This window comes from Pteropus medius, unplaced genomic scaffold (assembly GCF_902729225.1).
Source record: "Pteropus medius unplaced genomic scaffold, Ma_sr-lr_union100, whole genome shotgun sequence".
NCBI classification, from domain to species: Eukaryota; Metazoa; Chordata; class Mammalia; order Chiroptera; family Pteropodidae; genus Pteropus; species Pteropus medius.
Window position 1 is genome coordinate 15,645,129 of NW_024352785.1, and position 13,714 is coordinate 15,658,842.

The following is a 13,714-nucleotide window of genomic DNA, read 5'->3' on the forward strand; positions in this document are numbered from 1 at the left end:
TTCTTATTGGTTACTTTAATTAAAGCTGGATTTTTAATAAACCGAATTGAAGCAGTTTTTAAATGGATGGATTATGTCAAATAATTTTACAGTTTTGAAAGACATTAATGCTGATACTCAAAAAAAAAAAAAAAGAGAGAGAGAGAGAAAATAAATGAAAAAAATGACTGCATGAAAATATTCCTGAGGCTGTTCTTAGCAATGTAGGATTAGCAGTATTTTCCTTTTTAGTGTTGATATTATATGGACACTGGAGACAGCTGTGCGCTGTGGATATTATTGCTGCTACGGAGGAGAGGAAAAAAGATAGGTTTGCAGCGGAGCCTGTGGATGGCACCAAGCCAGTGCCCTGAAAAATGGCAAACATGTCACAGCTAACAGCTGGATACAGAAATATTTCTCTTTAATTTGGACGGATAAAATTTTTTTCACAGCAGGGCACTCTCAAAAGAGTACAACATCAAAGAGGGCGGGTCTCACCAGTCAGACATCAGCTGGCTCCAGGATGGAGCAAAATGAATGAACTGTCAGGACTTTTCCAGCATATATGCTTCTGCCAAGTGAAAAGTTAAAGGTTCAGTGGCTTGTTCAGATCACAGACAAAATCCTGATAATGGAAGCCTGATTCCCCAAAGTCTTCCTCTGATCAACAGACAGAGGATGTCTGAAGAGGACTTCAGATTGATGGATGGCAGGCTTTGTATTGATGGCCGCCGCCGTCCTTGGAGATAAGTAGGACTCACCAAGTGCTCAACAGCTCTCAGGAACTCCCGGATCTCTGTGCTGGAATCCCAAGTCACCCACCCCTTCTGCTAGCCTGACACTTAGCAGCAGCTGACCCATAGTGTGACCAAAATACCCATTTTCATTTCTTCACATAGCCGGCTCTCTAATGCAGGCTTCACGAACCCTACCATGGGTGTTTTACTGTTTATTGACACTTTTCAACTGTTTTTCTGATTACCATATTTCAGTCTTGACTTATATGTTAGTATTATCTGCAAGCTCAACATAAACCTCTAATGATTTTCTAATATTTCTGGGACTTGATGAATGCGAATTGACAAAGTACAGTATATAGCTTTATATCAGCATTACTGAAAATACAGCTACGGTGTATATAACCATTACTCATTTATTTTATGGGGCGTTTATTACTTGACCTTTGAAGCCTTGGCATTCCAAACATTCCAAAATATTCCAAACCAAAGTAAGAGGAAAGAGTTTTCTTACTAGAAATAACAGCAAAATAAGTTAATTTTAATGGAGGAAGGAGGGAGAAATGATTGAAATGAAAAAAAAAAAACCCGACAGTATTATATATTTGAAAAAAAGTTGAAAAACTGAACACAAATAAATATGGCCACACTAGCTAGTATTTGCTTTAATGAAGAAGCTTTCATTGTAAAATTTGCATCTTCATCCACAAACTTATGCCTTGCCTATTTTTTGTTGCTACTGGTCATTATGGCACTTTGCCAGTGGAAGGGGAGTGGTTTTACACTGCGTTGAAGGAGTTGTGTCTTTATCCACTGCCTGGTCGCTTTGTATAAATTTTACTAACAGATTAAGTAATTCTCACTAAATTGACATTTGTTCTGAAAATAGGAATTTGATAAATAGCATTATCGATAGTTGTGAGCCTTTTTTATGGCCCTCATTTGGAGAATTTCAACACTTTTAAAGAAAAAACTCTGCTATTTCTCCCTGATTGAACAAATAGAATGTGATGAAAAAAAAAAAAAACCAGTAACACGATGGCCTATGATTCCAAAGGGTTTTATTCTTGTCATACTCACCAGCTGCATGCCTGTGGGCAAGTCATTTAACCTCTTCAGCCCAAGATTTCTTACCTGTAAAATGGAATAATACTATTGCCTACCTTTGAGTTATAATGCTCAACTAAGCTTGTGAAAGTATTTTATAAACTAAAATTCTACACAAATGTGTATGATCTGGTCATTAGCTGCTGTCCTTTCTTTGTGTTAAGATGGAGGCAGATCGTTTCATTCATTTTTAAAGTATTGCTTTGGAGTCCGTCTTCTCAATCTTTGATTAGGTTGATTTGACAGTTTAAAGAGGTTTGGAGGCCACAGTGGTGTGGTTCTTGATGTCTTTCTCTCTAGCTTGGGAAGCAGTACCTGGAAGCCTGGACTGGCAGGGCTCTCTGTTGATTAGGTACTCCAGGCTGCCATCCACAGATGTCCCCTCCATCTTATCCAGGTATATTGGATCGCATAGACAGTTCACCTACCTTGAACATGCCTGTTGTTTATGTAGTAAGTTGGGGCCTCCTCTGGCCAGAAATGTCAGTGGCTTCAGAGGCCAAGCAATAAATCCTGCATAAAAGGTGATGTTCAGTGAGAGGTTGTTGTAGTCCTGATGCCACAGTTAATTAGAACACTTGTGATAACTACCCGTTAGTTACAAATGTGCTCCAGGAATGCTCTTAGAGGTGAGGTGGGTGCTCATGGTTTTTGAATGACATTTTTATAACACTATATTAAACTGAAGACTGATTAAATTTAGGAAATGGAAAATGTAGGACTGAAGAAATGCTTTTTTACTATTTTGTAGGTAGTATTCACATTCATCCAATATTTTAAATGTTTTGTTCTATTATTTTATAGACTCATCTAGGAAGTAAGAACAAATGAGAATGATGGGTTTACTCCTACAATTCCTTTATGTCGTCCCCAGATTTTTCTTCTCTCTCTCTCTCTCTCTCTCTCTCTCAATCTCTTTCTCTCCCACCCCACCTCTTTCTCTTTCAATAAAAGTTGATTTCCTGGTATGTACATAGCCTTGTGTAAGATACCTATGGGTAAATGTTTAAAATATTTAAAATGCATTACTGCCCTCATTGAGCTCACGATCTGGTAGCCTTAGCAATAATGAGTTTGCATGTCTTGCCGCACATATTATTTAGTGGTCAGGGTCCCCGAGCAGATTAGTAGATTATGCCTAGGCTGACAATTCTCATATAAATATAGTGATGGCTTAAGGATAGCTGATAGTCTTTGGGCTCCTACTTTGGGCTCAGTGCTGATTTAAGTTCTTTACATATAAAAACTCATTTGATTTTCATATTAGCTCTTTGACTAGGACTACAAGCATTTTTTTTTTTTTTTTTTAAGTCTAAATTAAGTAACTGCCTAAAGTCACATAGCCACCTGAGGCGAAGCCAGAATTGTAATGCACAGGTATTAGAGGTAACACTGCCTGTGTGCTCTTCACCTTCTTCGGTCACGTCCATTGCGTGTTTTCACTGGTAATACTTAAGAAAGTCTCCACTAACAACCATACCGTTAAAATTAAAATCTTTGATTTAGCAACAGAGGGGACACTGGATTTTAACTTTCAGTCAAAATGCTTTCGTAGCCTGTACCTCTCCACAGGCCACAAAATATTGTAGCTCTCCCTCCTGACACAGAGGAACTTCATAGTTAAAACATTTTTATCCATCTTGGCAAACAGTATATTTTTCAACGGAGTTTCTCAAATTACTAATATACTCGATTATTGAAACCCTAATTTTAAGAGTTTTACAGAAAGGTGAGGCCGTATAAAGGCACTTGTGGAGAGAGAGTAGGTAGAGGAGACCCGAGTAACCGTCTTTGTGTCTGTTCCTGCCTGGATCCTCCGTGTGCTGTGAAAGGACATAAAACAGTGCTGGGTTCTCAGTTCTAAACCGGGAAACTCCCAGAGACCGTTTCTCAGCCCTTACTGTAGTAATTGTTTAATGCATTTAATCATCGTATGAAATTCACGCCTGCATTTTGTAGAGTTGAAAGAAGTTAGGAGGATGTCATATTTTCCTTAAAAAGTCCTTGTTAGTGCTCAGAATGAAGTTTCTATTGTGTTTAGTGGTGATTTCTTCTCAAGCTTTGAATAAAATCTGAGCTCTTTAAGAAGCTATAGAATTATCATGAGGATTCAGCTCAATTCATTTCAGCATGTTTTGAATTCCTCCTATGCCCTGGGCCCTATGTTAGATTTTTGGGCATAAAATATGCTCCCTCACATCAGCTGCTCAGCAAAAGCTGAAAGAGGCTGGCATTTTAGCACACGACCAATGCTGGTGCCTGGGGCCTCAGCACGGGGACACGCCAAGCTGTGGAAACGTAGGAGAGGGAGCCTGAGACATTTCCCTACTTCCTTAAAATCAGCTGATTCTTTTCATATAAAACCTCCCCCGCCACCATGTCAAAATTCAGGGACCCAGGTTCTGGGAAGAACAGATTAAGGTTTCAGTTATTAAGTCCCGTTCCTTTTAAGATCATTGGCTCTCTTCTGGGTATTTGCAGGATTAAATGAGATGACGGCGGCTTCAGCACACTTCCAACGAACGGACAGGCAGAGGGGTAGAAGGGAGACTAGGCCGAGTTTTGCCACTGACTAGCTGTCTCACTTTGTCTAAGTCACCAACTTTTGGAGACCTTATTATCTTATGTATAAACTGGTCAGGTTGGAACAGATGGTCTCTGAGGTCTCTTCCAAATCTGATTTTTCTGGGCTCTAAATTTAGCCAAGGTACTAAGTGTTCTAGCAGAAGAATTGGTGACCGAGCTCTTCATGGAGGTCTGTACACTGGAGGAAGGGTGCTGCCTGTGGTTTTCCTAACAGGGTCCCTCGGTTCTCTGCAGGCCCTTGGTGATGGCCCAGGAACCGCCTCGGAGACAAAGGGTGAGGTTATTTGAGCTGGTCGGGTGTTCTTCACGGACTTTCTTTTAATCCTTTTTTGTAGTGGTCCAGGAATCTTTCTTTTTATCTGTTTTTATACTGGAATTGCATTTCAGACTTCTTTGAGTTGAAGGGGATCCTTTGCTTACAAAGTTATCTTTGAAAGCCTCTGCTGGTAAGAATGAAAGAAATGAATGCTTCCCTCTGCTGTCCCACTCCCTGGAAAACTACAGCACGGGAAGCTTGGCTGTCGGTCAGATGATGGCTTCTGGGCACCACAAGAGTGATGAATGCTTGCAATGTTTCCGGGCTGTCAGTTCAAACGGTTTTCCTTGAAAGTGCCCCCAGCTGTAACAGACTAATTTTCAGGGGGTAGCAATAATTCCTTTACAGCTGAGATTCCAAACTTAAATGCTTAATGAGGCCAAGCAGGTAAATAAATTAGTGCAGTAAGAAGCATATAAGACCAATAGGGAGTGGTAGGGATTATGGAGAACTAGAAAAGCACATGGCCGATCTGAAAGGGGCCATCTTCATTTTTCTCAGCTTCAGTGGATTATTGCCAATCTCTGGCAATAATCCACTGAAGCTGAGAAAAATGAAGATGGCCCCCCCCTTTTTTTTTCAAGAAAAATGAGAAAATAGGTAAAATATCCAAATTTTTAAAACACTGGAGGAAAACAATATTGGTCAATTAATTGTCTGAATTCAACCTGAAAGCCACTAGTTTGCAAGTCATATTTAGAGAAACAGATTGCTCAGAGCCACAATATACACAAATTCTAATCATTCAGAAGATAGTTTTCTTGCTATTATGTTGAAATGGGCCCAAGTCAGTCTCTGACTTACATTGTTTCTATGATGATGATTATTGTTAATGTAAGTTGGCAGCATTCATAAATGACAAAGTTGCAGACAAGACAATCATGACCAGCATTTATAACTCACAACACTGGTGCATTTTTTACTCATGCTGTTCTCATTTAAAATAGATTCCTGTTCTAGGAAAATAAGATCATGGGACGAGTATTGCTTCCTAATATTCAGGACTGCAACAAAAAACACCATTTGTATGATGTTTTTAGTTAATGCTATTCATGGTTTGTAATGAGAAAGAATTTGTGTGATCATTATTTCTACCACATATGTGGGAGCCTAACAAATATTATTGGATTGAAAACTGTAAAAATCCCCTTAAAAAGATAAGAATTAGCTCTTCCCTTTACTTATCTTTCTGCTCCCAATGATACAAGATAAAAGAGAAAGTACAGACCAAAAACAATGGTTTTAAAATAGCGATAACATAATCACAAAAGATTCAGTGACTGATAATATAGGGATACATATTACAATTATTTTCCCAGGGGGAAAACACAGATACAGTTTTTAAACTTGGGCAAAATAGTCAACTTCTGTATTTTAACAACACATGCAGAACTAAACTACAAAGAAATAAATGCTTAGGTTTTCTTTTTATTTTTTCTCTTTGCTTTTTTGAAAAATAAATCAGGAAAGCACAAAGTATACAATATAAATAGTATACATGCTAATGTACAGGGTGCCAGATAAGTAAGCATTAGCACTTTGCCTTATTTGCTTCGGATTTTTTTAAAAAGAAAAATGAAGCATTTCAGATAAAGTGTGAGTTCCCATTGTTTTTTTCCATTCCCTTCTTTCCCCAGGCCAGTACTGTGAGGAAGTTATCATCAATTCTTCCAGTGTGCCTTTTCAGAATTTTACAATATGTGTAGATATATAGAGATAAATATATTGCTATTGTAAAATAGACTATTAAAAGCGTCATTTTATATATTTTGAAATGTTAACAAACAGTATCATATGCATCCATCTGCAACCTGATTTTCTCAATTAACATTATGTTTTGATATTTATATCAACTGGATCTTAATACAAACAGATCTAGTTTAAGTGTTTTATACTATTTTATTGAATAAACCACTATTTATTCTTTTGATGATTCTAATTATTTACTATGACAGACAATGCTACAGTGAATGCCCTTGAACTTGTCTCTTTAGGCACATGTATCAGAGTTTCAGTGGAGTAATTTCCTAGAAGTGGAATTGCTGAGTCATAGGATATATACATTGTCAACTTTATTTAGTATTGCCAAAATGTTCTTCAATGTGACTGTGCCATTTTATACTCCTTTTCAGCAGTGCTGGAACTGGCTTTCTAAAACAAATATGCCAAATATACTGTCTATAGTGTTGAGGGTTTTCCACTGCAGAATTTCACCCTTTTCCCACCAAGTGTCTTGTGTGTTCTTTACATTTATTTTCCCCTATGTGTCACTTTTTTAGCTTCCTTGGAAAGAACAGAGCAAATATTAAAACTTCGATGGTTCATGTATAGTCAGGATGAAGTCTACAATTTTCAGCAAAATTATGATATATTCAAGGGTTCTTGCAGAATGAATCTTTCCCTAATCTAAATTTAACTCTCTTGACTTCATTCTCCCTATTCGAATGAATAAAATTTCTCATCTTTTTAATATTTTCATAAATCCTGAGGGAACTGTCTAAACACTTTGTGTATGATTTTAATATTTTTCTGCTTATTTTAAATCTTCTGAAAGGTAATAAAAACAAAATAACTCTTGGTTTTGGCATTAATTTGTCTTCTTAAATTCCTTAAATTTTTAGACCAATTAGATATCCAACTTAAAATTTCCATTTAGTGTCACCCAAATGTAGGTGTTAATGCAACCTTCCAAGCACAACTCCCTGAACTCGAAATCGTTGCTGCTGCTCTAGACTGAAACCTGTTGAAACATTTCCACTGTGGTTCCTGTATAGTTCAGTTACATGCATAATTTTACCTTCTTCTTCCTTCTCTTTCTCTCCCTCCTCTTCTCCCTCCCCCTCCTCTTTCCTCCTCTTCCCTTTTTAACCGAGCTCTTAAATATGAACAAAGTTGAGCTAGTGTTGGAGAGTAATGACAGGGTCCAAATTAGTACCTAGAGCCTTTCTGAGAAGTCATCCTTAGTTCCTGTTTAGCACTCACATTGGGGTATTCTGGTTTCCCCAGGTTTATTCTCTTCTACTATAGGAATGAACAGAAGTAGGCATCGGTGCCTTCTCTCCCATTGTTTCTCTTTTATGAAACACTGAGCTTAACAGCACAGACCAGAAAGGGCCCGGGATTATCTTGAGCCAGATGCAAAGGCATACATATTTGGCCTTCCTAAATTTAACTGATAGGAGGCATGAGACCCCTTGAGGAATTCCTGCATGTATGAGTATGTGTTGTTATGACTTGATGTTTTATGACATTTATGAAGTTTTTCATTTGGGGAAAGGAGGTTGGGTGAAATGGACGTAATCACATTTGTGTTTTGAAAGATCACTCTGGCTGCAGTGTAGAGAATAGTTTGGAGGAGGCCTGGAGAAGCTACAAGGAGATCAGTTACGAGATGCGATACTTGAGGTGAGAAAGGAAGCTGATTTGGGCTAGTGTGGTAACTGGAAAGGGAGAGATGGATTCCCAGAAAAAGTTTAGGAAGCAAATTCAACTGGATTTGGCGGTAGTCAGGCTCTGGAGACTGGGGAAGAGACAAGATCAAGGTTAAATGAGTTTCTTCAATTCTGATTGGGTACACGATTATGGGCTCTAATTCGGTGTGTGGGATTCTCATCATAGCTTCATGTAAAATAGTTTAATATCGGTATTAACTGAAGCCAGGGAGGCTCAACCTCATGCCATGTGCTACATTGTGGGATAATTTGGGAAAAGCCTGACATATAGTTATCTGTTTTTCCTCAAGGCAAGTAGTAGTTTAATCAGGCAGACAAAAATTGTAGGATTCTTAGTCACAATACTTAGTTTAAAGAGACAATTGTTGAAATAAGAGTGTAGAAGGAAACATGTTTTATACTCATTTCCAAGACCGACTGGCTAGTGTTTGGTGTTCAAATGAGCTAACACTCAAGGTAGCACCCACTACATGTAAATGTTAGAGCATTTTTCTTGCAATTGAGGACAATGGCTAGAAGCACAAAGGAGAATTGTACATCTCACAATGCTTCATTATTATCTTCACCAGCAGTCTTCAAGGAAGATTTCTTCATGGGGAAAGGACAGGGCAGAGGGCTAGGTCATCAACATTTTTGGTTCTATTATAGGTAAATGGTGGCGTTTAAGGAATTGTTGATTTTTTCAGTGTTGCATGGGCTGTCAACAGCAGGCTCAGGGTTGGGACTTTGAACCTTCTTAAAACAAAAACAAAAACAACAACAAAATAGCTACAGTGTAGTATAACCTAAATACGAAGTCTGTCATTAGCTTGCTCATGCAGCAGATGTATCCATCACATGAAATGTTTCCATTCTCTGCCATCACCCCCAAACTGGGAATTTAAAGAAGTCATTAATCTGAAATATAATGTAATCTAAGAATTTATTCGTTCTTCTCAGGAGACATTGATTATCAGCCGTGATCACTCTGGCATGCTACACAGTTATAACTTCTCAAACAATTGTCTTTATTAGACTGATGTCTATTTTTATTTGTAGGAGTTAGTGGAAAGGTTGGAGGTAGAGACAAATGAGTTCAAGAACAGTAAGAAAAACAACTGTTTTAAAATGATAATAATAAAAAGAAATTGTCATCAACAAGCCCTTTGGCCCCCCAGAATAGAAATACTGAGCTAAATTAATATAAATGATCACAGTAATTTTAGGGCCTAAATGTAACCAGTCTCACAGGGGCTCTCTGTGAGACTTATTCTCTATGTCTGTTTGGAAAGGAGAAGAGGGAAGGCTGATTAACAGGAGTAAGAGGGATGAGCATCTCAGCAGCTGCCGGCATCTGGGGAGCATCTCAGCAGCTGCCGGGATCCTACTGCTGATTTTATTCGGAAAGGTCCGGTTGTACCATGGGCCTTTTGAGAACTGTGCCCCTTGCTCCCTGGATGCCCCTTGGACTGGGGTCGACCTTCCAGAACTGCTGTACATATGTACGCCCCTGATCTCCAGCTCCTCTAGATCCCACATCCTCCCAGGTGCCCAGGGTTGACCTGGTTTCCGGAAGTGGGAGCCGATCGCCTCTGCTGTCAGCACTGACTCTGTGGGTGCCGGGCTGGCTAGCTGTTTTGCATAAGACTTTTTGTCCCATACTTCTTACCTGGTTTGAAGCAGACTTCAATTCCTTGAATATAATCTTGAAAGAAAATCTGTTCGAGATGACCTAAGGCAATAATTATTAAGCCAACCTCAGTTAAGACATTTAAATCCATAGGAAACAGTTATTTTTTCCCCCTTTTTGAGGGTCTCTTTTTTGATGACTCCTTTCCTCATAGTTTCAGTTCCTGACAGCTGAAGTCCTACATCTTCTGTGAGGTGAGAGCCCATTTATTTCATCCAATTCCGAGTTCGTTTTACAAGTTCTATACAGTTCCATAACTGCCTTCTGCTAGGTATCACCCAGCTTGTTGAACAGACAGTTACTGCCTCTGAATGCCTTCAGACAGTTACATGTTTGAGACTGGGGACCTTTTATGTAGATGTTCTAGCCATGTCAGTGTGGCCTCTCCTTTCAGCTTGCTTTGTTTATCCAGCAGCTCATTACTTAGGAGTAGCCTGTCATATTGGTTAAATATTCTTTGGGAAACATGGTCACTCACATCCTTGAGATACCACAAATATGTTTAATACAGGGAAGATTGGCTTGATAAGAAAAATGTGATTGACTTGCATCACCCAAAAATATTTTCTTGTTATTCCGGTTGAGTTTCCACAACATCAATAAGCGCTAGCAAACCTAAGGGCAATAAATTTCTGCAGCCGACACACAGAGACACCAAGGGAAGCAGGGAAAATGATTGCTGATGATTCGTTCTAACTACTTGACCTTCTGACCTCTTCTCTAGATATATGACCAAGATGGGACACTACAGCACTTTATTGATGGTGGGGAACCTAGTAAGTCAAGCTGGATGAGGTATATCCGATGTGCAAGGCACTGCGGAGAACAGAATCTAACAGTAGTTCAGTACAGGTAAAGTATATCTCGATTTACCACTTACAGAGCCAAAGCCCTTGGGCTTGCATATACAAATTCAGGCTTGCTGCTAGTTTTGAAAATCTTCTGCAGGAATTATTGCAGAAACTCTGCGGATACTGGCAGAATTTTTTTTTTTTTTTTTTTTTGCTAGGTTTCTGAAACCTTAGCAATTGCAACAGTAATTTCATGAGAATTCAGGAATAAAGATGCTAGTGGGCCTCTTTTGGTGCACATGGTAAAATTTACTTTTACGTCTTCACCTGAACTTCCGCCATGGCCTGAGTGAGCTCAGCAAACCCAGTGACTTGGGGTGTGTAAACACACACACACACACACACACAAATGGGAGTGCAGAGGTTCAGTCCCAGATCCTTTGCTTTCCGTCACCTTCAGGCTTTCTCCCAGGGGGAACAGTTTCATTTGCACAAAGGCCTGGGAAACCAAGGACTCTCAGCCTTCCCAAGGCTGCTTTTCCAAAACTCTTAAGCTCAGCAGCAGTATCTGAGCCAGAGTAACTGCTCCTGATCCCTGGAAAGGTGCCAAAGCATTGAGCTTTGGCCCTTGGATGATTCAGAATATGTTTCAGGTGATGAGGAGGTTCCAGAAGCCCCAAGTTTCCTGAGATGTTTAGGCAAAGCCCAAAGGGTAACAAAGGCAAGGTGGAGTCGCCTCCATTTCCCAGAGCCTCCCGGGGATGCCTCTGGGGGCTGAGAAGCAAGGTGGATTCCCAGATGCCAAGCCACATCTGCTCAGTGCACCTGTTGGTCAAGCTTTTCCATTTAGTGTTAAAGAAGCTTGGAGTGGATGCGGGAGGGCAGAAACCAATCACATAGGAAAAAAGCCCTACCACTAAGCCCTCTTTTCTTTAAAAATCCCTCGAAAACATGTGCCATATAAATATATGACCTCAGTTATAAACAGCCATGTTCCCTTTAGAATCAGAAGCAACTGTTTAGCTTTATTAGGCACCAAAGACACATCAAAGCAGAAGGCCCTGTGCTCGGCAACTTGGAGTCCTGCCTGTGGCTATTTATTTTCCTCCCCTCCACCCTTTTTCTAAATGAAGCCTTTAAAAATAGAAAAAAAGCTTTATTCTCCTTATAGGTTAAAGGCTGAACAAATCTGGCTTGCTCTCCGAAGGTCTCCAACTCAAAAGGAACATTTGCGAAGCATGGGACTTTTCGCTGCCTTGGTTTCCTATGCAGTTATAGTTCATGAAATAATGGTTCAGATGCAATGGTGCACGGTGGTGTCTGGTTACACTGCTGTGTACGGGCTTTGCTCACCTTGATTGCAGCTGCATTTCTGTCATGAAGTTTTTATGAAATTCGGAGCTAGAAAATTAGTAAAGATTGTGCTTGTTCATTCAGCAAGAGAATAGTTTGGCTGGTTCTGTAACGAGCACCCAGGGAGCTCTTGAGGCAAATCCGGAATTTGGGCAAACGAGAAACCCCTAAGAGGAAGGTGGGCATGAGTAAGTCATTACCTATCTGTCAATATTAAGTGGGTTTTATAGCTCCCCTTTCATGATGGCGCTTAAACTTCGAGCTCTCTCTGCCGATCTGTTTTTGATTACTTGAGATCTTTATAAAATGAACTACAAAAACACAATTTAAAAAACTGGCATCCATCACCAGTGACCACGTCCAAGAGTAAGAAAATAGAAAAGTTGGACCCTGAAGAGCCAGCCTAATTTTTATTGTACATGAATGTCCTCTTCACAAAAAGTCAGCTGGTTTAGATTCATTCTGTTATGATTTGTAATATCTAAATGGAATTTTCTTCAAAGCGCTCTTGATTGATTGACCCTTAGTTGAACGTTTTGTTTTTATTTTGAGGCTGACAATAATGTTTGTTGGCATGTGTTCTGCTTCAACTGCGTTGGGACGCCATGAAGCTATCTTTATGAGTCATCCAACCACAATACTAAATACATGTCAGCAAAGGAAATATTATCTGAAAAGGGAAAAATCCCTTTGATGTGCTTCAACATGCAGAGATTTCTGCGAGTTTTGGAAGCTCTGCCCGCTTGTAAGGAACGGTGTACGCTTACACATTTTTTTTTCCCTTTCGGCCTACTCCGTGCCTCAGAAGACCACCCATTGCTCGAAAACAGTTCTGCTCTTTCAGCGGCAAAGTGTGTCATTTGGTTTTAGCACATTCATTTGCCGGGCGCTGTGTTTATATTAAGGGAAGCCAAACCGAGAGATGAAATGTTACAAGGGTGAAGTACAAAGTAGACTCAATTTTTCTCAAGTTAGGAGATGCCAGTGATTTATAGCTCGGCTCCAATTTTGATTTTTTTATGTAGCAGTGGAAAGAATTAATAAAATGCACAGCTCTTGGAGATGCGGAGGGAGGAAGGGGAGTGAGATCCAGGACAACTGGCTGGAGTTTTTGTCAGATATTCATAGAATGTTGGGAAAAAACATTCTGCTTAGCTAGCAGTGCCCTCATGAGACAGAATGGCAGCAAGTAAGGAAAATAACAAGATAAATGAAATTTTTGCAGCTGCAAGTAAAATATTGAGAATCTGCACTTTTTTATTGATCTTTATGATCCTATTGCCAAGAGCCACTTTGTGGTGACAAAATATGTTGACAAGTGCATATCTCACTGCCATGAAAAATGTGGTGAAGGATTCGCTTTCTGTCTGCAGTGTTGTACAAGGAACAAATTGCCCTGCTATAGCCAATTCCTTACAGAAAGGCTAAATTTAAGGCCCACCAACCCTAAACACTTTTATCTTGAACTTGAGTCTAATATTTGTAGCAATTCTTCATTGAGAAAACCAGTCGCGGTCTCATTTTTTTTAATCTGTAGATTTTTTTTTTTTTTTTTTTTACAGCACCAAAGCTGTTATAAAAAAATGTTTATTTCTTGATACCTTCACTCTATCTTTTCAGAGTGTAATCTTTCAGCCAGAGTAAAGTGCTCTTCTTGTATTTATTGAATCGCCATCCATTTCATGTAAGAGGGTTTTTCTCTTCTCCAGTATCAAACCTTA

At 39.4% G+C, this 13,714-nt stretch overlaps 1 protein-coding gene across 2 annotated transcripts in view; it reads left to right on the forward strand.

Annotated features, from left to right (window-relative positions):
* Positions 1-13,714, forward strand: part of PRDM6 (PR/SET domain 6) — a 95,091-nt gene that overhangs the window by 53,161 nt on the left and 28,216 nt on the right. For both annotated transcript variants that reach the window (XM_039848557.1, XM_039848558.1), the window contains exon 4: positions 10,574-10,701. In XM_039848557.1, coding sequence (XP_039704491.1) covers positions 10,574-10,701 — 128 coding nt within the window. The remainder of the gene's footprint in view (positions 1-10,573; positions 10,702-13,714) is intronic.